The sequence below is a fragment of the Rhinoderma darwinii genome, chromosome 6 (assembly GCF_050947455.1).
Source record: "Rhinoderma darwinii isolate aRhiDar2 chromosome 6, aRhiDar2.hap1, whole genome shotgun sequence".
Classification (NCBI taxonomy): Eukaryota; Metazoa; Chordata; class Amphibia; order Anura; family Rhinodermatidae; genus Rhinoderma; species Rhinoderma darwinii.
The window spans coordinates 127,145,356-127,170,241 of NC_134692.1; the positions used below are offsets into that span (position 1 = coordinate 127,145,356).

Here is a 24,886-nt window from a genome sequence, read left to right on the forward strand (position 1 = left end):
ATCTTGTGACACGCCATTGCGGCACATCAGAAGGTGACATTGTTGGCGGTCTGTGATACTGAAGGAGCCCAGGGCACGTTACAAGCCCAATGGTTTAATAAAAGACCTATCGACAGGAATCAGAGATACGAAGATCTCAAGCTTAAATCCATGGGTCCCTCTATTCTTGAGAACTGTGAGGATCCCAGCGAACGGTGCCCCAACAATGACACCTTCTGCCAGAAGATGTCCAAATATGAATCTTAAAAGGGAATGCCCGGGACATGTTTAACACAGACAGCAGGCAGGGTATGGGCTAAAATAACAAAACTAGCCACTCACCTACTAAATTCCCACCCCGTTCCAGTGCCGCTGCTCCGGTGGTCTCCGCCAGTCTGTAAACTTTTACAGCAAGTAATGACGTCCAGTTCTGCTGCAGCCAAACACTGTTCTCAGCGGTGATGCTGCCAAGAATGGCCCGTTATTCCCGTGGCCAGTGATTGGTTGTAGCCAAACAGGGCGTTAACGCTTCGGAAAACAGACCAGCGGAGACCAACGAAGCAGTAGCGCTGGAGTGGTGGGAGATTTAGTAGGGGAGTATAACTTGTTTTCTTATTCTAGCCCATACCCTGCCTGCAGCCCTTATTTGATATGTCCCAGACAGGCATGGGGCTGTTTTTTTATTCTGATGACCTATCCACAGGATAGGTCATCAGTGTATGATCGGTGGGGGTCAGACACTCTGACCCCGCACCGATCAGCTGTTGCAGCTGCCTCTGGAAGCTATGCAGGGTCGGTGCCGGAAGTACCAGACCACTGTTTTGCGGGGTTACTGCAGCTCTGCTACTATTTACTTGAATAGGGGCAGAGCTGCCATACTGCAGCACGGCCGCTATACTGTGGTAGAAGCCATCTTCTTCCAGCACAGACCCTGCATAGATTTTGCGTGTCCGGAGGCAGCCGGAACAGCTGATCGGTGCGTTGTTAAAGTGTCAGAACCCCACCGATCATATACTGACCTGTGGATAGGTCATCCATATAAAAAACAGTCCCGTGCCTGGACAACCCCTTTAAGTCTAAATTTATGTTTAAAGAGGTTTTTCCATCTCAAAAAGTGATAGCATAGCGCTGTGCAGGTAAATGCAACACAGCTCCGTTCAAATGAATAGGGCAGTGTTGCATTTCCCGGTCCAGCTGGTGGCGCCGCTAAGCAGGGAATAACTTTGAAGGGGTCTGGTTTAGGGCTGCAGCCCCTTCATTCTCAGGTTTGGTGGTTGTCCTGGAAGTCAGACCCTAAATGTTCAGAAAGTGATGTCATATTCTAGCAATATAATGAATCACTTTCTGACCAGGGAAAGCCCTTATAAAAAAGCCTTACATTTTTTTGTCATTGCTCAGACCAATGAACATGCAACTAGTCAGGTGACGTCTGACTAATTTAGGATAGCACGAGGTTAGTGACAACTACTTGGATAAGATGTCACTTTTTCAAAGCTCTCTTACACATGGCTATATTACGGCTCCGTAAAAGCTTTAAATTGTATGAAGACACAATATGATCCATAGAAGTCAAAATCAGGCCGGAAATAATTGAGGCAAGCTTCATGGAATGCACCATGTGGCCATACACTAAGGAAAACAGCGCCATATGGACTCTGCGTGCCTTCGTAAATGCTTCATGCACAGAGATCTACATGGTTCAAGTCTCTTCACGGTTCAAATCATCGTCGAGTGGGAATTTTGTGTAAAACCAAAATGGCTCTTTGATATATTTTCATTGCGAGAAAAAAAGCATTATGATTTCGCTGTGACCTTAGTGCAGATGTCCGGATTTATTAATTAAAGGACTATTTTCAAATAATAAAGATACAAAAACAATTTCACGCAAGCTATATTAAGAGATGAAACAGAAATGTTGATAAATTACATCCAGGGGACAAATTTACTACTGGAAATGGGTAATTATTGGGTCGAATAGATACACACCATATATCATTTAGATAAAACACAAGGCTTTTCCTGCTTTTCTGTCATCAAAAGTAATTAGGGACATTACACGAAATAGAAATCAGCCTGAATTATGGTCATTAACGAGAGCAAATGCAAAATCAATGGGAATTTCCTCAGCTTTACACTGGGTGATGATCAAACATAAGACATCCCAAGACAGAAAACGAGACTCAAACAAAAAGACATAAATACCAAAGCAAAAGGATAAAAGAAAAAGATTAAAAAAACATACATACATACATATACACTACCGTTCAAAAGTTTAGGGCCACTTAGAAATTTCCTTATTTTTTAAAGAAAAGCACAGTTTTTTTCAATGAAGATAACATTAAATTAATCAGAAATACACTCTATACATTGTTAATGTGGTAAATGACAATTCTAGCTGCAAACGTCTGGTTTTTAATGCAATATCTACATAGGTGTATAGAGGCCCATTTCCAGCAACCATCACTCCAGTGTTCTAATGGTACATTGTGTTTGCTAACTGTGTTAGAAGGCTAATGGATGATTAGAAAACACTTGAAAACCCTTGTGCAATTATGTTAGCACCGCTGTAAACAGTTTTGCTGTTTAGAGGAGCTATAAAACGGACCTTCCTTTGAGCTAGTTGAGAATCTGGAGCATTACATTTGTGGGTTCGATTAAACTCTCAAAATGGCTAGAAAAAGAGAGCTTTCATGTGAAACTCGACAGTCTATTCTTGTTCTTAGAAATGAAGGCTATTCCATGCGAGAAATTGCCAAGAAACTGAGGATTTCCTACAACGGTGTGTACTACTCCCTTCAGAGGACAGCACAAACAGGCTCTAACCAGAGTAGAAAGAGAAGTGGGAGGCCCCGCTGCACAACTGAGCAACAAGACAAGTACATTAGAGTCACTAGTTTGAGAAATAGACGCCTCACAGGTCCTCAACTGGCAGCTTCATTAAATAGTACCCGCAAAACGCCAGTGTCACTGTCTACAGTGAAGAGGCGACTCCGGGATGCTGGCCTTCAGGGCAGAGTGGCAAAGAAAAAGCCATATCTGAGACTGGCTAATAAAAGGAAAAGATTAATATGGGAAAAAGCACACAGACATTGGACAGAGGAAGATTGGAAAAAAGTGTTATGGACAGACGAATCGAAGTTTGAGGTGTTTGGATCACAGAGGAACATTTGTGAGACGCAGAACAACTGAAAAGATGCTGGAATAGTGCCTGACGCCATCTGTCAAGCATGGTGGAGGTAATGTGATGGTCTGGGGTTGCTTTGGTGCTGGTAAAGTGGGAGATTTGTACAAGGTAAAAGGGATTTTGAATAAGGAAGGCTATCACTCCATTTTGCAACGCCATGCCATATCCTGTGGACAGCGCTTGATTGGAGCCAATTTCATCCTACAACAGGACAATGACCCAAAGCACACCTCCAAATTATGCAAGAACTAGGGAAGAAGCCGGCAGCTGGTATTCTATCTGTAATGGAGTGGCCAGCGCAGTCCCCAGATCTCAACCCCATAGAGCTGTTGTGGGAGCAGCTTGACCGTATGGTACGCAAGAAGTGCCCATCAAGCCAATCCAACTTGTGGGAGGGGCTTCTGGAAGCATGGGGTGAAATTTCTCCCGATTACCTCAGCAAATTAACAGCTAGAATGCCAAAGGTCTGCAATGCTGTAATTGCTGCAAATGGAGCATTCTCTGACGAAAGCAAAGTTTGAAGGAGAAAATTATTATTTCAAATAAAAATCCTTATTTCTAACCTGGTCAATGTCTTGACTATATTTTCTAGTCATTTTGCAACTCATTTGATAAATATAAGTGTGAGTTTTCATGGAAAACACAAAATTGTCTGGGTGACCCCAAACTTTTGAACGGTAGTGTATATATATACAAATACATATATACACATACATACATACATACATACATACATACATACACACACACACACACGCACGGGATGCGTTTACGGTGTTAACGTTGTAAGTTCAATTCTTTTTTCTTTGTTTCGAACTCATACACACAGAAAAGAAGCAAGCAAATATTTTACCGGAAGAAAAAATAAACGTAAATATGGAAACAGAAATGAACAAGGATATAAACCGAGACGTATGGTAGAACTACCTTTCAATTGGGCGACTATCAACATTTCATACTTGTTAGTGGCTATGACGCCACAGTTGGGCTCATGCATATGGCCGTATTACAGATCCGTGTGGTACAGATCCATAATATAGCACACATAGAACTCTAGATGGTGGCACATGGGAGTACGTATGGCTCCATAAAATAGACCTAGAGGGATTCTCTGCGCCACCATTAGGCTCCCATTACCTGGCTGGGTGGGGGGGGGGTATGGAGTGGGCTCACGGGTGGAGCCTGCTCCATACTCAGCAAGTGTCAGTTTTAAGTAATGCAAAAAAATATATATATTTTAAAGTTCAAAAAGGCAGTATAGGTTTTCTTTTTTTTATACTGTATATTACGCATTGCAAGGAATTCCCTTTACGAGGAGAATTGTTATTTGATCACCTTAGCTCCCTCCCAAAAAAATGTAATCAAAATGGAATAAAAAGTGAGCAAACCTAGACCCAAACAAAAAAAAAAAACTTGCCCCGCAAAAAGCAATCCCTCACATTGCTCCGACGTAAAAATAAAAAATGTATGACTCATACGGTGACACCATTTTTTTTTAACAAATTATATTTCTTTGTAAAAGTAGTACATCACAAAAAAACTATGTCCGTTTGGTATCGCCGTAAATCATATTGATCGCAGAATAAAGTTAACATGTTGCTTTTACCGCACAGTGAATGCCGTAAAAAACGTAAAAAAAAAACTAAAAAAAAAACAATGGAGGAATCACAGTTTTTTTTTCCCACATTCCAACCCCCAGATTTTTTTTCAATTTGCCAGTACAATATTTGGTACATTAAATGGTGCCATTAACAACAACTCGTTCTGCCAAAACAAGCCCTCACACGGCTATATTGACAGAAAAATAAAAAAGGCCTTTGGTAGGCGGTTAGGGAAAAAAAACAAAATTAAAAAAAGGCTGCGACGCCAGGCGGTTAAACTGATGCTCCAGTCGGACAGTCATTGTACATATGAGGTTTGGGTTCAACAGGTATATTCAGGACTGATATCCTTTCCTTAGAAGTACCTCAGCAGAAGTCATGGCAACTGATGTCGCCGCAACTTCAGACTACCACTCCCTGACAGTGGCAATGTGGGGAAAGTGGTAGTGGTAGTCCGAGACACCCCCTACACAGTGCTGACGACTTTAATTAGAGTGTAAGTGAATGGAGCAGATATAACTTAACATCGTCAGCCCCCTAGCTCCATTTTGAACATAGGAACCAGAGAAAAGGAGGTAAAGTGAAGATTTTAATCTTTAGCCCACAAATGCTTTATATAATTGGGGAAAGGGGCGGGGTGTCGAATAGTCTGAATAGTCTCTTTACAGAAAATTTCTGAGAAGTCCAGAATAAAGACGACGGATGAAATATAGAAGGAATAAGAAGAAACAAAAAAAGAAAAAGACAGAACAAAAGAATAGAGAAAAAGATAAAGAGGAGAAGACCAGCGGGAGAAAAAGAGAAGATAATGGAGAGAAAGCTAAAGAAGAAACATTAGAAAGGAAGAAGACAGGAGTAGAAATCAGAAAAAGGAGGAGCAAAATACATAATTGGAAGAGAAAAAAAGTACAGATGAGAAAAACGGAGGACGGAAGAGACAGAAGAGAAAACAAGACGAGATAGGGAATGAAAGAAAGAAAGAAAGAAAGACAGGAGAAATATGATGAGAATCAAAGAATGAATAGACAACAAAGAATGAGAAATACAGAGAATGAATAAGGGGGGGGGGAAGAGATGATGAAATGGAGAGAAGATGGATATGGATAAAGAATGAGAGTGAGAAGAGATAGAAGGTGAGTAGGGAAAGAGAAAGGCAATGAACCATGGAAGAGAGGGAATGAGCAGACAAGATAAAGAATGAGCTGGCGGAGGAGAGAGAGAAAATACTAAGAGAAGAAGAGAATGTGATGGTGGTGAAAATACAAAAGGAACATAAACTGAACCCACAGGGACGAAGAATGAGAAGAGAACAATTTAAAAAGCCAATGCCAGAAAAGATGACCGCTAAGGAATGAGAGAATAGAGAATGAAAAATAAGATGAATGTTTATTGTGTTTACTTTGGCAAGTATCAAAATTATTAATATAAAGTATTACAATAAACAGTATCATATACACATATATATATATATATATATATATATATATATATACACATACATATTCATGACATTCGTTACTTACAAATGAAAGAAAAAAGCAGGTGCAAATACAGGACTACAACTATAACAAACAAACAGATGCAAAACGTCAATGAGAAGCTCCGACCACAGAGGACACTTTACAGACTAGAAGGCATCAGTGACATGACTGGATCCTTGGCTGCCTGCAGGCAGCAGAGGAAGGGTTAACAAGAGCCTTTAAAGGAAGCACATTCGGCAGCACTTCCACCAAACACAAATTAGAACAACCCTGGGAATCTATGAAGCACCAGTCTGTTGCCAAGCACATAAGGAATGAACTCCTCCACGCTGCTCCTAAAATCACAGTCATCGAGGAGATGTCTTTCTTCCAGCCGAATGTCCCATCAAGTTTTTTTCACTGTTACTGAATCATACAAATAGGTGACACCTCTGCAACAAGGGTTACAAGGCGACGAGCAGCTAAGAGGGAGAAGACTCGGGATTTGTGGTCTGTGATGTCTTGTAACGATCTTCTGGACTGGCGACAAGGAACATTAGAGGAGATGCAAAGCCAAAAAGGTAACCGTGAACCTACTGATTTGCTTGGTGCTCAATGTAAGGGTCCAGGGGAGGTCTACTGTGTTTAAGAAGTTATCCTAATCTGTATGTCTGTACATTTTTTGGAAAGGAAACCTGTAGAGCACTTGATCCTATTACCCATTTATACAGCAAGCCGTAGGATGGGAAGAGCAAATTCCATGTATAATACATACTCAATATGTAATATAAACTTCTACCTGCAGTGCATAGGAACGACTTATACTACGTGATTGCAATCCGCAAGACATTGTAAGATATGGATTCTATTTGACTCGACCCAAGTCGTTTTCATTAGAGGTTGTCCACGACGCAACAACTTGTTATTCTGCTTACAGCCGGGCTAATACAATTGGGACAAGGGAGGAGAGGGTCCGCCACCTAATAAACACGCAAGGCAATAAGGCAGAGAAAATGATTGCCCTTGGTCAATGACTTCAGCCTCCACAGACATTATTTGTGACATATATTTTCTCCGGGGTATACCGCTCTATTAACTAGTCTGTTGTTCCATAAAGAATAGTTACAAGACTCAAACTGACCTTAATGAACGGACCTGAAGTAGAAAAATAACCGTAATTAAATGGGTTGGAAAGATGATTATAATCACGGGTCGTCAATTCATTTATTTCTTCCTAATGATTCCTGTTGCGAGATAAAACCCGATGCATATTGACACGTAGCCTAATATGACCATGAACCAGTGACGGAGGCCACTATTTTAATATATTGTAAAAACTTGGGCTTCTAATGCAGTGGTGGAAGACCCGCACTTAGTCCGATTTCTCCAATAACTGCTAGACCTCCAGTGTAGACGCACAGCGACATTTACAAGAAATCCATTTGGATGTTTCATCAATACACTCACAATGTCCATTTGGTGGAGGATGCTTCATCAATCTGATTACAAATAGCGTCTAGGTAATGACCCAATTCTTTCTGACCAATAGTAATCTATGGTAAGATACCAATTCTTTCTGACTGATGGAAACCGGTCCTAGAATGTATCAGACCCCATCCATTATAATTACGGAAGTTCAAGTTAACTTATGTTAAGTTTATTTATCGACGCAAAATAATAAAAAAAAAATCTTGGTTAAAAAAAAAAAAGGACAATTTTCAGGTTTAGAGTTATAAGATCCAAGCACATAAGGAATGAACTCCTCCACGCTGCTCCTAAAATCACAGTCATCGAGGAGATGTCTTTCTTCCAGCCGAATGTCCAATCAAGTTTTTTTCACTGTTACTGAATCATACAAATAGGTGACACCTCTGCAACACCTCTGAATAGATATTGTGCTATGGTCAAATAAGTTTTTATGAAGATATAACAAAAACATAATAAGGAAAGTGGAATTGCACAAAGAATAGTACGAGTATCAGAGATGTCAACTAACATAAGCCCAATCGTATATCTTGTAATTAATACAAGTAAAAACATAATAGAAAATACGAAAAACCTCGAGTAAAAATAGGATATACCGTACAAAATACAGTCAACATATAAACTAACTAAGACACATATGGAATAGAAGAAAGGAGGAGGGAAAGGATTAGAGAAAGGGAAGATAGATGTCCAAGAAACCAAAACAGAACTATTGTGAGATTCCAGAGTTCCAAATCCACCTGGTATAGAAGAGCACGTGGTCATTGGGCTCTGGTCTGAGGCTCCTGCGACTTCCATAACCTTGGGCTTAAAAAACCAGCAGCCATAACGAAGTGAGATACTTTTTTTTAGTCGATGCGGGGAAGAATTTGAGGAGGGCGAACTCCAAGAAGGCAAGGACATTAGTTGAATGTACACCTAGAGCCAGCACCGGATGTAGCAGAGCTAAACTGTAATTTAGCTCCGATATACATGTAATATTTAGCTTTAGGAGGCTGCATGCATGCTCTATGAAATCTCTTTTTATAGATGTTAAGAGGCGGTAGTTAATCCTACAGTCCTATGTAGAAATACACACAGGACATCGGTAAAATATGAGCGGTGCCAAATAAACTCCGCTCTGCCACAACTGACGAACACGTCTGTGTATAAGTACAAGTGTGATGATCTTGTAAAGAAAGTATTGTATATAAGTGCATGTGTGATCTTCCTTGTACAAAAAAAAGTTAGCAGGGGACTTGCACCTACATTCACTATATGGACTAAAGTATTGGGACACCTACACATTACACCTTATATTACATCCCATTCTAAATCCATAGTCATTAATATGGAGTCCCCCCCCCCCCCCCCCCAACGCAGATAAAACAGCCTCCACTCTTCTGGGAGCTTCCTAGAAGATTTTGGTGTGTCTGTGGGAATTTTTGCCCATTAATCCAGAAGAGAATTTGTGAGGTCAGACACTGATGTTGGAGGAGAGGGCCGGGCTCACAATCTCCGTTGTAGTTCATCCCAAAGATGTTGGATGGGGTTGAGGTCAGGGATCTGTGCAACCAGTCAAGTTCTTCCACACCAAACTAATCCTTGTGCACTGGGGCACAGTCATGCTGGAATAGAAAAGGACCAAACCCTAAACTGTTCCCACAAAGTTGAAAGCTACAATTGTCCAAAAAGTCTTGGTATGATGAAGCATTATTATTTCCCTTAACTGGAACTTAAAGGCCTTGGCCAACCCCTGAAGAACAACCCCGGAGCATTATCCCTCCTCCACCAAACATTACAGTTGTCACAATTCAGTCAGGCAGGTAACGTTCTCCTGGCATTCACCAAACCCAGACTCCTCCATCAGACTGCCAGATAGAGAAGCGTCACTCCACAGAACACATTTCCACCGCTCCAGAGTCCAGTGGCGGCGGCTTTACACCACTCCATCCGACGCTTGGCATTGTGCTTGGTGATGTAAAGCTGGCATGCAGCTGCTCGGCCTCGGAAACCCATGTCATGGAGCGTTGGTGACCTTTCTACACTATGCGCCTCAGCACTCGGTGACCCCGCTCTGTAACTTTACGTGGCCTGCACTTCGTGGCTGAGTTGCTGTGGTTCCTAATCACTTCCACTTTACAATAATATACTGATGTACAGATAAAAATAGAGTCTCCAAGGCGCTGCTGCACTGGGAAGGCAATGAGCATGAAAGATATGTGATGTATAAGTAATTTATTGAAAACAAGCCTTGTTTTCAATAAATTACTTATACATCACATATCTTTCATGCTCATTGCCTTCCCAGTGCAGCAGCGCCTTGGAGACTCTATTTTTATCTGTACATCAGTATATCTCTTGCGGTTTTCCTTGGAACACCGGCACCGAGTCCTGGCAGCAGCAGCAACTATTCTCTCCACTGTTCGTTGTCCTCTGATCCTAGGTGAGCACCTATTTGGATTTCTGGATTTTGTACCTCTTTTCCCCGGGTAATCTACACTATGTGGCGCTGTGTTTTTTATCTCCTATCTACTTTACAATACTATCACTCACAGATGATGGTGGAATATGCAGGAGGGAAGAAATTTTAGGAAGTGACTTGTTACAACGGTGACGTCCTATTACAGGACCGCGCTGGAATTCAGTGACCTCTTTAGAACGACCCATTCTCTCATAAATGTGTGTAAAGGCGACTGCATGGCTAGTGCTGGACTTTATACACCTGTGGCAATGGGACAGAATGAAATACCTGAATTCAATGATTAAGAGGTGTGTCCCAATACTTTTGTCCATATAGTGTACAACATACCATAAAGACACAGTATTTTGTCATTTCTGAGGACATGATCACATGGTGCTCAAAAAAACCTGACGTGCAAACGTGTCAAATACGTTAGCGTTTCTTGTTTAGCGCTTTTTAAAATACAGGTGTTTTTGGACACGTTTTGTGCATCCTTTTTGCATGTTTTTGGCACATATTTAGTGCTTCCATTGACTATGGGAACATTTGGAGCGTTATTGGTGCGTCTTACTTGTCAAAGAATTTACCTGACTTTTACGCGACGCGTTTTTTAAATATACGCTTGCGTAAAAAAATGCATTGTATGTACTAACTGCACGCATTGATTTGAATAAGAAGCTTAATCAAGCGTTTTTTTGACACGTATTTCGGCGCATAAAATGTACCAAAATACGCGTCAAATACACGACACGTGAACAGGGCCTTAGGCCACATGCACACGAACATGTCTGTAATTATTGTCCGTAATTACGGGCACGGCAGGCCGCGGAGTCGTAATTATGGACTAAAGCTACGTTCGTCTGCATGGGGCCTAAGACTTTAGAAGCGAGAGATCACTGCCTATAGAAGCCAGTGAGATCAATCCAAGAGCCAATTTGACTCTATAGTGGCCCGGCAAAGAAAACTTTAATAGATGTGAAATAAAAAAAAAAAAAAAAAAGTGAGCCCCAGCAATCGAAGCACACAGATACCTAGGATTTGTCTGGCGCCACTGTACATACAGTGGATATAAAAATTCTACACACGCCTGTTAAAATACCAGGTTTTTGTCATGTTACAAAATAAGTCCAAGATGAATCGTTTCAGAACTTTTCCCACCTTTAATGTCACCTATAATCTGCACAATTGTATTGAAAAACAAAACTGAAATCATTTAGGGTGGAAAAATAAAAATAAAGAACAAAAATAATGTGGTTGCATAAATCTGCACACCCTTAAACTAATACTCTGTTGAATTCCCCTTTGTCTTTATGACAGCATTCAGTCTTTTTGAGTAGAAGTCTATCAGCATGGCACATCTTGACTTGGCAATTGTTGCCCACTCTTCATTGCAAAAGCTCCAAATCTGTCAGATTGCGAGGTCATCTCCTGTGTACAGCCCTCTTCAGGTCACCCCACAGATTTTCATAGGGATTCAGGTCTGAGCTCTGGCAGGGCCATTCCTAAACTTCTTCTGGTGAAGTCATTTTTTTTTTATTTGGAGGTCTTGCTTTGGGTCATTGTTGTGCTGAAAGGTGAAATTCCTCTTCATCGTCAGCTTTTTAGCAGAGGCTGCAGGTTTTGTGCCAATATTGCCTGATATATGGATCTGTTCATAATTCCCTCCACCTTGACTAAAGCCCCAGTTCCAGCTGCAGAAAAACAGCCCCAAAGCATAATTCTGCCTCCACCACGCTGCCCCCACCATGCTCCAGAATGCTGCCCCCACCGTGCTCCATAATGCTGCCCCCACCGTGCTCCATAATGCTGCCCCCACCGTGCTCCATAATGCTGCCCCCACCGTGCTCCATAATGCTGCCCCCACCGTGCTCCATAATGCTGCCCCCACCGTGCTCCATAATGCTGCCCCCACCGTGCTCCATAATGCTGCCCCCACCGTGCTCCATAATGCTGCCCCCACCGTGCTCCATAATGCTGCCCCCACCGTGCTCCATAATGCTGCCCCCACCGTGCTCCATAATGCTGCCCCCACCGTGCTCCATAATGCTGCCCCCACCGTGCTCCATAATGCTGCCCCCACCGTGCTCCATAATGCTGCCCCCACTGTGCTCCATAATGCTGCCTCCACCATGCTCCATAATGCTGCCTCCACCATGCTCCATAATGCTGCCTCCACCATGCTCCATAATGCTGCCTCCACCATGCTTCACTGTGGGTATGGTGTTCTTTCGGTGATGTGCAGTGTTGGATTTGCGCTAAACATACCTTTTGGAATTATGCCCAAATAGTTCAACCTTGGTCTCCTCAGACCATAACACGATTTCCCACATGCTTTTGGAAGACTTGATGTAGGTCTTTGCAAAACATAGCCGGGCTTGGGTAATTTTCCTGGTTAGAAATGGCTTCCGTCTTGCCACCCAACCCCACAGACCAGATTTATGAAGAATACGGCAGATTGTTGTCACATGCACTACACAACCAGTACCTGCCGCTCCTTTAATGTTGCTGTAGGCCTCTTGGTAGCCTCCCGGACCAATTTTCGTCTTGTCTTTTGATCAAGTTTTGAGGGACGTCCAGTTCCACTATTGTGCCAAATGTAATCCACTTTTCGGTGACCGTCTTCACTGTGTTTCATGGTATATCTAATGCCTTGGAAATTCTTTGATACCCTTCTCCTGACTGATGTCTTTCAATAATCAGATCCCTTTGATGTGTTGTAAGCCCTTTACGGACCATGGCTTTTGCGGTCACACGAAACAAAGAAAATGTCAGGAATATCCGAATAGAACAGCTGAACTTTATAGGGGTTACTCAGAATCACTTTAAATAATGGCAGCTGTGTACTGACTAATATTTAACATGAGTTTAAATGTGATTGGCTAATTCTGAAAACAACCACATCCCCAATTATAAGAGAGTGTTCACACTTATGCAATCACATTATTGTAGTTTTGTTATTTTATTTTCCACCTCTAAATGATTTGTTTGTTTTTCAATGGAATTGTACAGATTATAGGTCACATTAAAGGTGGAAAAAGTTCTGAAATGATTAATCTTGTACAGATTTTTTTGTCATGACAAAAAACTGGCATTTTAACAGGGGTGTGTAGACTTTTTATATACACTTTAGATATTTATATGAACAAGTATGGAGCAGGGGCATAACTAGGAAAGACTGGGCCCCATAGCAAACGTTTCACTGGGGCCCCCCTAGGTGCCACACGCAGCCCCCCTTATAGATGGTGCCCCCTGTAGATACTGCCCCTATGTATGCTGTGCCATACAGCCCCCCTGTAGACGGTGTCACACTCCCAGTTGTAGCTAGAGCCCCAAACCACCTCCCCCCTGTAGATATCGCCATAAAGCCCCCCTGTAGATAGCGCCATACAATTGCCCATGTATATAGTGCCATACAGCTCCCCTCCCTTGTATATAGTGCCACACAGCCCCCCTGTAGATAGCACCACGCAGCCCTCCCCTTGTAAATAGTGCCACACAGCCCCCTTTATATGTAATGCCACACAGCCCTCCCATTGTATATAGTACCACGGCCATCCCCTTGTATATAGTGCCACACAGCGCACCCTCCTTGTAGATAATGCCACACAGCCCCCTGTAGATCGCGCCACACACAGCCCTCCCCCTTGTAAAGTGCCACAGCCCCTCTTGTACATAGTGCCACCTTTCTCCTCCCTTGTATATAGTGCCACCCTGCTCCCCCCCTTGTATATAGTGCCACCCTGCTCCCCCTTTATATTACCACACAGCCCCCCAAAAAATAAATACATTGTACTTATCTTGCCCTGTTCCTGCAACGGATGGAGCGCTTCACATCCTTCGGGCGGGACACATGCGCAGATCAGCGTGATGCAGTGATGTCATCACACCGGCCTGCGCAAGGAGTCTTCCCAGCGCCTTATAGGCTGCAGGCCTAACGTGGCAGCCTATAATATTCATTTGTACCGGTGTCCTGAGGACGTAAATACAAATGAATGTGACTGTCGCTAGCACCGGGGCCCCCTCCGTTGCTAGCGACGCCACCGGGCATGAGTGGGCCAGTGCTGCACGGCCCTTAAATGTTAGGGGCCAGGCGGCACGGGCCCCGAAGTGGCGTCGCTACCGCTGTAGCAGCTATAACAACTGCTATCGGCGCCACCGGGCATGGGGGGAGCCGTGTCGGCGGGCAGCTAGTGCCCCCTCATGCTAAGGGCCCTGTAGCAGCCAATACGGCAGTGCAACAGCGATAGTTACACCACTAGTATGGAGATAAAATGTAATGCTCTGCTCAATAATTTATCCTCAGCCCTGACCGCTTCCTCTTATTCCTCTCAATACAGCGAACATTACAAGGTGTCATGTATTGGTGATATGGTGATAAGCACATCAGTTATAATCGTGCCAGGCATAATGCATCTATAATGTGGCCATACTGCCCGTTTAATGTCACCTGTAGTGCCACATAAAATAGTATCCGTCACGGTGTACTTCATTAGAACCAACACTTACCTGTGGGTGTTCACATGCCGCTTCTTCTTCCTACCCCATGACAGCTAAAGCCACATTCAGACGTGCATAATGCGGACGCATTTGAGGGTCTGTATTACAATATCAATATCCGGACCCCTAGCAGTACTACTAAACTGCACTTAAAGGGGGTTGTCCAGTTTCAACAAATTACTGTTATTTTTTGTATCGTTTAATGTTATACCATTTTACAATATACTTTCTGTATTCATTTCTTTCAGTTTTCAAGATCTCTGCATGCTGTCATTTAATAGGAACATTCATTAGTTACTTCCAGTGGACAAAATTCTGTCCATGGTCATGTGATGGACAGACAGGTGATGGGATCGTTACAAGACACAGCTCTGATACACATACTGTAATTGTAACGAACCGTGCACCTGTGTCCATCACATGACCATGGACAGAATTTTTGTCCTACAGTATAAGTGCTAGACATACCGATATCTATATAGTAATGGGGAACCCCTTTAATGTTTACTCAAACAATGGCTATGAACAAATGGAAATTTTTTTCTAGCAAAACCTTTTTCAGTTTATAAACTTCCTTTGAAACCAACAGATGAAATCAGAGGCATGAATGGGAAACTTGTACTTGAAAAAAAGAGAACTTAATGCACTGTATTACAATGAAAGCCGTGAGTCCGTGGGCGAGAAAATATGCAGCCAATCCCTGAGCTATAAAAACTGGCAGGATCAATACGGTATGACTGAGAAATAAAACTCTTGCTTTGAATAGAGAAAAAAATAAAATTAACTCTGAATATGAAGCGAATTTTCAGAACATTTTGAATAAATGCGTAAATAGCGATCTCCTTTAAGGGTATGTTCACATCAGCGTTGGGCTTCCGTTCATGGCTCCCGGTCGACCTTTCCGTCGGAGGTATAGATAAACGGAAAGCCAAACGGAAACCATAGTGTCCGTTTGCTCTACCATTGATTTCAATGGTAATGCTTCCGTTGCAGTTGGTTTCCGTTCCGTAAAGTTCGTTTTTTTCGCGTAAACAATAGCGTAGTGAACTGCACTACTGTTTCCGCGATAAAAATGGAAACCTATGGAATGGAAAGAAACGGAAAACAACTGCATCGGAAGCATTACCATTGAAATCAAGGGTAATGCAAATGCAAGCTATGGTTTCCGTTTATCGGTACAGCCGATGGAAAGGTCAAAAGAACCGACGAACGGAAGCCCAGCACTGATGTGAACAGGCCCTTATATAATTACTTGCGGAATTACCAGAGGACTATAAGCTCCTATAGACTGCAGTCTATAGTCTACTGATGAATATTTAGGCCAACCATAGGGTGTCTGCATTGACAGCTCAGCAGTTTATAAGAACCTGTCCAAAAACAGAGAGAAAAAAAAAAAAGTTGAGCTGCACAATGCATGCTGGGAAATGTGTTGACTGGGATCGGAAAAAAATAAAGCTCTGCTTTTGCTTCACACCCCCCCCCCCCCCCCCGCCCCAGCCCTTACCCAGAAACACGTGTGCAATTCAGCCAATGTACAGACGTGGCACTATTTTTTTGGGGAAAAAAAGATGATTTTTTTCTTCTAATCCTGCACAACCCGCCCCAGCATGCATTCGTGCAGCTCAGAATCTCTTTAGTTAGGATTAGTTAGCGATCCCTCTTCTTGCAGATGGTGTCAGCACGACCTTATAGGCGTATATAAAAAGTAACCTTATAAAAGTAATCTCTCATTTTATATATATTTATTTTTATTTTTTTATTATTTTTATTATTTTTTTATTTTATCAGTCACTTAGCGTCGGGGGTCTAATGTAAAATGTGAAGTCAAACTCTGTGAGAAATTCTCTTGTGTATTGGATTTAATAACTTTCTACGTGACATCTTCAACAATGTCCTTTGTCTTGTGAAAAAGGACAGCGCACAATGCACAGGAGTCAGAGCAGCTGAGGCTACACACAAACTTAAGAGCCCGATTTCCTGTATTTTTAGCTCTGGACAGAACCTTAAGTGTTCCCTTCCAGCATTGTATAGATGCGTATCTATCTGTAGCATTCAAACAACCGGACTGACAATTCCCATGTTTATTTTTAATACTTAAACTGAATATGTTTTTGTCCATAATAAAGAACAATACCTGTCCCCTCCCTTCCTTATAAGCGGCACTGAATATACCAGTGCCAGGTTATTGTTAAACGCTAGGACAGTGGAAATAAGGGCTAATGTAGAAGACCATGCTATGGGTCAATTTTGTACGGATTCGTAATACAGAAATCAAAAATCTTTGGGCTCATACTGTACCTCTAATACCAAGGCACACGGTGATGGTTTTTATTTCTATTGAACTCCTATGGATTGTGTGAAAAATTAAATTCTCACGTGTTCCATCGCATTATGGAGTCCTTCGCCCCTAGAAGCATTGCTTTTAGAGTAGAATATGGCGCTGTAGGGAAGCACCGTACAAGGTGGCACATGAGGTGCCTATTGCACCACATTACGGAACCATAGGGGCTCTGTGCGCCATTTGACAGGCTGGACGCTACGTTTGCGTATATATCGGGAGAGCTCCGGACGTACACGCTAAACGTGTCCATAAGTCTCCGTTAGCCCGACGGAGGCCAAAAGAGAGCGTCCTCCGTCGGGATAGTATATGTCAGTATATCTTTTTTTAAGATAAAATAGCATAGTGGACTACACTTCCCCCTCCCAAAGGGTTCCCCCCAAAAAAGTAGAACACGCTGTATAGGTTTCTTTTAACATGGCATAAGTCACAGGTATATGTTTAACGTATACGTCATGGGCTTTTCTATAGCCTTTCATGACATGTATGTCATGACACCATTATAGCTTACGAGCGACGTATGCATTAAACAGATTCCGAACAGTGGCATCCATCACTTATAGACTATAATGGTATCCGTTTAACATATACATCATGAACAGGGTAATGAGGGTGCATGATATATACATTTAACGTACACCATCAACAGTATACCACTGTTAAAGCATCCGTCACAGCCTACATGTGCATCGGGACATTTTCCCATCGCATACGTCAAATGTAGGCCAAAAATGTGTACATAGCTTTACATGACTTTGCCATGTGCACGAGACCTAAAGGAAAGTGGGCCTCATTTATGAAAAGTGTTTAACATAAGAACAGGTCTTGTTCCCCACAGCAACCAATCACAGTGCCGCTTTTATTTTCCACAGCTGTTTAATAAATTAAAGCTGCAGTGTGATTGGCTGCTATGGGCAACATCTAGTTTTTCATGTTAGGCCCCATGCACACGAACGTGCTTTTGAGGCCACAATTCACCCGAAAATCCACGGGAGAATTGCGGCCCCATTCATTCCTATGGGGCCATGCACACGACCGTGGTTTTCACGGTCCGTGCATGGCCCCGGAGCCCGGACCGCAGAAAGAACGGGCAAGCCTTACTACGGCCGTGTTCCGTGGTCCGAGCTCATTGAAAATATGTTGCACAGCCCGCGATTTGCGGGCGGCTCGCGGCTGTCACTCCGTGGCTGGCCGACCCGGAAATCAGGGCCGTGCACATGGCTACGGTCGTGTGCATGAGGCCTTAGACATTTCTGATAAATGAAGCCAATTGGCTGTTTAAGAGAGGGACATTTCTGTAATAGGAGAGGATTATCAATGTCTTTGATTCAAGGACTTTTAACACTTCAATACTAGAGGCAGCCATTTTGTAGGCCAATTCAAGAAAACTTTATCTTCCAATTCACGAGGAACCATAAATATCAGAGCTTGAAGAGCATTAATTAGTCTTGATATAACGCCATCAACGAACAATCTCCTAATTACCGAAGTAGGTCATAACGTGATTGACAATAATCCAGTATAAAATAAATCTTGTGTCCTATTAGCAGGTGAAACATATGCACAAATACTAAACACACACCTTAAACTGACAACATTAAAACATTCAGTCCCATTCAGGTACATACATCCAGACATACTCATCCTAACAATGGAGCACCTGGCATCTCATTCACTCAGGAGACCAACAGAATAATCAAGACTTTGAGAAGAGTCGTGTCACCAGATCAATTTACTGAAAAACGCGTATTGAAAAAGTGTTGACTGTTGGTAAAAAGTTGGCCATAAGCCAGTTTCAGACGGCTATAATGTAGTCATATTTTCGTGTCCGTATTACAGTCGCAATACCCATACCTTCCGCATTTCTACTGAACCAAACCCTATACTGATGTAAGTTTTATTCAGTAGTACTGCGGGATTGCGGCAGCAATACAGATGCTAAAACGTAGTCGTACTATAGTGGCCTTAGTCAGAGTTTAACTGGCCACGTTAAAGGTTTTTGTGCCCAGCAACATACTAGATTTCCATTGAAGTTCACTGTTGGGTTATGGCTCCAAACATAAATAAGTGCCTATAAAAAGTAATGGCCAAAATTTTAATTCGCCTTCCATCCAAAACGGATGTATTATCTTCATAACTGATCTCGAAACGCGTAAACTTTTTCTGGAGATACCTGTTGAACTCATGAAGTCATTAGTCTATGTGATAATTTCCCCCAATATTCAACCAAAAATGTCAGTCATTAGTTCTGGGATACTTTTATCGAAGACTGGCCAGTGTAGGCGGGCACATGAGGTGTGCCAGGGGTACTCAGGAACACTAATGCCACAAGACGAAAGCACGGCTTTAGCAGAGGTAAATCATTAATAATTGGGCAATATGCTTGTTGGCCGCAGTCATCAACTAAAATATATGGACTACTCTTTGTTGCTGTTTACCTACAATAAAGAGTAAACCTAGAAAAATAAATAAAAAGGTAATAGTATGTCACTTGAACGCATCCGAATGAAATATGCTGCTCCCAGTTATGCTCGACAGATCCCAGGACAGAAGAACACTGGAAGCCAGTCTAAACAAACCACCAAGGGGTCCCATGAGGAATTAGGGGTTAAAGATTAAATAATTAGTTTGTTGTGTTGGGATTTAAGAAAAAAAATGAAAAAACGGGGTGAAGTGCATCCTAGTCCAATGTAAATAAACAGAGGAGGACAAATAGTCCAGTTGAACGCAGCCAATTGATTCAGAAATAAAAAGGACCCGAGGTCTAGTTCTCAGGGCACACCGGCTACAGCTGAAGCTTTATTGAACAGTATTTTACAAGCATTTGGAGGATAAGGAAACAAAACTATTTTAAGAAATATATATGTAGGCTAGTGTATAGCCACAAAGGGTTAAAAAGGTTATCCGTGTGCTTAAAAAACTAAAACTCTGATGACTAAATCAATCTCTCCAAAAAACATTAGGGGGAGAATATTTCCAACTAAAATCATAATGCGAACCAAACGAGGCGAGACTCTACAGCTCAATCTGATGTTCAAGTACGAATCGAGAGGCGCTTTAAAATCGCAGACTTTGCTTTAATATATGTAAAATATCCATAAGATAAAACACAACCCTTCTTTTTGATAGTGCCCCTTATTCATGTGGCATTTGCATGTTCTAAAGCCCCATGCACACGAATGCAAAAACACCCGTAATTACGGCCCAAAATTACGGGCCCATAGACTTCTATTGGCCACTGGTATCTTCCCGTTTGCTTACAAGAATGTGCCCGTGCCGTTGAAAAATATAGAACATGTCCTATTTTTTTATTTTATGGGCAGTGCTACTATACTTTATAATGGGAGCACGGCCCATAAAAACGGCCGGATGCCCGTGGCCGGCCGTGCCCGTAATTACAGGTCGTAATTACGGGCACGGTCGTGTGCATGAGGCCTTAGGCCTCATGCACATGAACGTAAAAACTCCCATAATTACGGTCCGTAATTACGGGCCCATAGACTTCTATTGGCCACGGGTACCTTCCCGTTTGCTTACAGGAAGGTGCCCGAGCCAATGAAAAATATAGAACATGTCCTATTTCAGGCCGTAATTAGGGTACGGGCAGGCCCATAGAAGTCTATGGGGCTCCCGTAATTACGGGTGGCTACGTGTGACCAAGGTACCGTATTTACGCCTGCATTTACAGGAGGAAAAAAATACGTTTGTGCGCATGAGGTCTTAGAGATCTTATGATATATGCGTAGGGAAGTCCATGGATGAGTAAATGTCTCCACAACCATCAGTGACCATGAGACATCTGTCTGTCGAAGGTCGCCCATAGCCTTTTATTTTAAAAAAGCACTACGGAAATGTTGTATTATTTTTTTGCACATATAATGCTACCTCACTAGCTATTCTAGCAGCTTCATTTGTTTCTTCCCATGTGATCTCAGTCTGACCACCAGAATAGACCATGCTCTCATGTGTAGACAGGAGGTCAGTCCCTGTGTGGCTAACATCCTATGAACTACAGGATTACATCACCAATCAAATCCCTTCTGGAAGCTATAAGACCCCACCCGTTCCACCCTCCGTGTTCCTTTTTATGTCCCCCATGCATATTGTGCTGCCGAAGAACATTTCTGCTTTATCTAAAGAACTGTGTGTGTGTGTGTGTGTATATATATATATATATATATATATATATATATATATATATATATATATATATATACATACACACACAGTCCAGCGTATTTCTATGAGATGCTGCTTCTCACTTCCTCCTGTGTAAAGACTAACATGGAGAAAACTATCAAAAACAAACACAGACAAGCTGGGCTGCATAGGGATACAGTTAGTACATAAAGTTCTATTTCACTGATCTATTCTCATGATGTGTTCAACAAATTTTTCTGTATTTCAGATACTGGACAACATGAAGATTGAGGATTCCTAACGGCGCTCTTGGTATATATTCACTCAAGTCTCTCGAGACAACACAGCAGTGGAAATGCTTTCAATACAGACACATAAAGGATGCTTTCTGACTTGTGGTCACCTGACATTTTTATTTGTGTACCGAGCGTTCAATGCGATGAAAGAAGTTGGCTCCACACGAGAAATGATCTCCAGTAATTGACTGCTTCCAGGAGGTCACGGCCAAGCCATTAATGCTGACCACAGCATGGGTCGTCACCTGTCAAATTTTGTTTTATTGCACCTATTTCCCCTTAATTAAAGTCTCAGAATGGATGTATACAACACGGCACGGCCATCAATCATTTGCAATTTCTCATTACTGGAGCTAAATGAATCATATTATTGCAATGAAAACTTGACCAGCGGTGGCCTTCTGGACATCAACAGGCATTATTTTATTGGGCTCCTATTATCTTGCCTGTATACAGTTTTGCTCTTCCCTATAGGATTCATTGGGAACATTATGATTTTGGTCGTAAACATTCGTTTCCGAGAAAAGATGACCATCCCGGACTTGTACTTCATCAACTTAGCTACTGCCGACCTCATCCTGGTGGCAGACTCTCTAATTGAAGTGTTCAATCTGAACGAGAAATATTATGATATTACCATACTTTGCACCTTCATGTCACTTTTTCTTCAAATCAACATGTACAGCAGCATTTTCTTTCTTACATGGATGAGCTTTGACAGATATATTGCACTGACAAAAGTGATGAAATCAAATATATTTCGAACTAAAGAGCACGCACGCTTGAGTTGCGGACTAATCTGGATGGCCTCGATATCTGCCACATTGCTGCCATTCACTGCAGTACAAGTCCAGCATACGGAGGACGGTCATTTCTGCTTTGCGGATGTGAAAGAAATCCAATGGTTGGAAATTACACTGGGGTTTATCATTCCTTTTGCGATAATTGGCCTCTGCTATTCCTTAATTATTCGAGTGTTGATCAGGGCACACAAGCACCGAAACCTGCGACCAAGGAGGCAAAAGGCGCTCAGAATGATTGTGGTGGTTGTCTTGGTCTTTTTCATCTGCTGGCTACCAGAAAACGTATTTATTAGCATTGGGCTACTTCAAAGCACTGATGGACAGCAAAACAATGAGTCTTTCAGGCACAGCCACCCTCTTACGGGGCATATTGTCAACTTGGCAGCTTTCTCCAATAGCTGCTTGAACCCTCTGATTTACAGCTTTCTAGGTGAAACGTTTAGGGACAAGCTTCGCCTGTACATCAAGGATAAGAGGAGCATGTCGGCCTTCAATAGGTTCTGCCAAGCGTCACTTAAGTCAGTCATTCCTGACAGCATGGAGCATTCGGAAGTCAAATATAACAGTGGAGTGTAAATAAATACATAAGGGGTCTGTGTGATTTAAGCCACAGCGTTCAGCCATGAGAAAATCTTTGTGGACCTTCGACAGTTCATTCCTGATCGAAGTCATGGAGTTCAGTGGAGCCGCACTCTGTAAGCTGGACACGCGCAAACTGTAAAATGTTCAAATGGTTTATCAGGGTAAATGTCAATTTCTACCTATAATGTATCACTACATAATTCCAATGTCTCAAATAATTTCAGTGAAAAGGAATAAGTAAAAAAAAAATTGACATGGCTTACATATTGACAGTCGGATGAGCTTGTGTGTTCAGTCTGTGTTCTAGAAGTCACCAAAAACACCGAAAAAGTAATACAGCAAATAAGTGGTTGTTCACACTTCTTCACTTCAAATGGGAGGTGTGGGCGGTACCCGCCCAAAGATTGGGCAGGATGCTTCTTTCATCGGCTAGCTGAAAAATAATTGTCCACCCTCCATTGAAATGGATTCCGCCACAAAAATTTCTCAGTGTGAAACATGGCCTAATAGATTTTTTTCCGCAGCAGTTGAGTCTAATGCAGGGACCGCGGGCAAAATCACAGCAAAAAAAATTGCTCAGAAACGAGCGACGCAGATTATTTCTGCCTCCTATTGATTTCAGTGGGAGGTCAGAGGTGGAAACCGTGGCAAGAAAGAACATGCTGCTTTTTATTCCCCACGAGTCAGAATCAGCACCAAGAAACTCTGTGTGAACTGACCCTAAGGCTGGGTTCACACACATGTTTTTGACACGGAAACCGCGCCAAAAAACATCCGAAACCGCCTCCCATTGATTTCAATGGGAGGCTGAGGCGTTTTTTCCCGCGATCGGAAAAACCGGCTCGCGGGAAGAAGGGACATGCCCCAACTTCGGGCGCTTACGCCTCTGACATCCCATTGACATCAATAGGAGGCAGAGAAAGCGTATTTTGCGGCGTTTTATGCCCGCTGCGCTTAATGGCCGCGGGCGAAAAACGCAGCGAAAATCGGCGATCACCGCCTCCGCCTCCCATTGAAATCAATGGGATGCATTTTCGGGCGGTTCTTGTACTAGTCCTGTATGGCTCTGTTCACATCTGCATCGGAGGTTCAGATATGCATGCAATGCTATTTTTCCGGTCAAAAGAATGAACGCCTCAGAAGAACCCAACAGAGCCCCTTATAAGTCAAGGAGGTCCGTCGGGCGCCGTTAAGAACCACATCGCAGATATGAACAGAGCCTTATATAGTAGAGAGCTGTATTTGCAATTCCACTGGTTGTCATTAAAAGCAGTCAAAAGATTGTTGTCAGACACACCCCTAAAAGCTTAGCGGCCCCATACTACAGCCGCAAATCCCAACCCGACCTCTGATGACCCAAACGAACAGCATCATAGGTCACTACGATGTTGCATGTTCGGGTTATCAGACCCATGGTCGGGCTGAGAATTGCAGTCGTAATACAGGTGCAGAAATGTACACGTATTAGGCTTGTGTGAAACTGGCCAAATGCAGTAGATCAGCAAGAATTCCCTACATCAGATTTCTGTACAATGCCCATGGTGTACACACACACACACAATACCTCCTAGAATGCAAATCATTGAAGCAATCTCTATGCAGATAGATTTCAGCTCTGAAGCCTTCAGAACAGTGAATGCAGCTCTGATCTATAACACATGCTGTAACTCAGAATCATTACAAGATAAGTAATACAATGTATTTACAAATTTACACAACTTTTAATGTAGATTAAAGGGGGTTGCCCAAGATGTAAAAAAAAGGGTCTGCATTTTACCTAAATCTATTTTGATTTAATTTCAAGGGAACAAAAGCTGCTAACAATCTTAATGCACTGAGCCAGAGGCCCACCTTAACCAGCGAGAAAGGGTTAAAATTAGAAAAATGGCTTCAATGATATCAAATTGCTGTGTTTGTCAAGTACTGTGACCTATACAAGTGATGTGAAAAAGTATTTGCCAATTTCTCTTATTTTATTTGTCACACTTGAATGTTTCAGATCATCAAACTACTTTTAATACTAGACAAAGATAATCCAAGTAAACACAAGATGCTGTTTTTAAATGAGGATTTCATTT

General features: G+C 42.4%; 2 protein-coding genes across 4 annotated transcripts in view; one reads left to right on the forward strand and one right to left on the reverse strand.

Annotated features, from left to right (window-relative positions):
- CHLSN (cholesin) overlaps positions 1 to 24,886 on the reverse strand; it is a 177,977-nt gene that overhangs the window by 123,049 nt on the left and 30,042 nt on the right. The gene's annotated exons all lie outside the window — the stretch shown is intronic.
- On the forward strand, positions 6,353 to 23,044 carry GPER1 (G protein-coupled estrogen receptor 1). The gene is made up of 2 exons (XM_075831403.1): positions 6,353 to 6,805; positions 21,396 to 23,044. The coding sequence occupies exon 2, from the start codon at positions 21,720 to 21,722 to the stop codon at positions 22,800 to 22,802; it is 1,083 nt and encodes a 360-aa protein (XP_075687518.1). The 5' UTR covers positions 6,353 to 6,805; positions 21,396 to 21,719; the 3' UTR covers positions 22,803 to 23,044.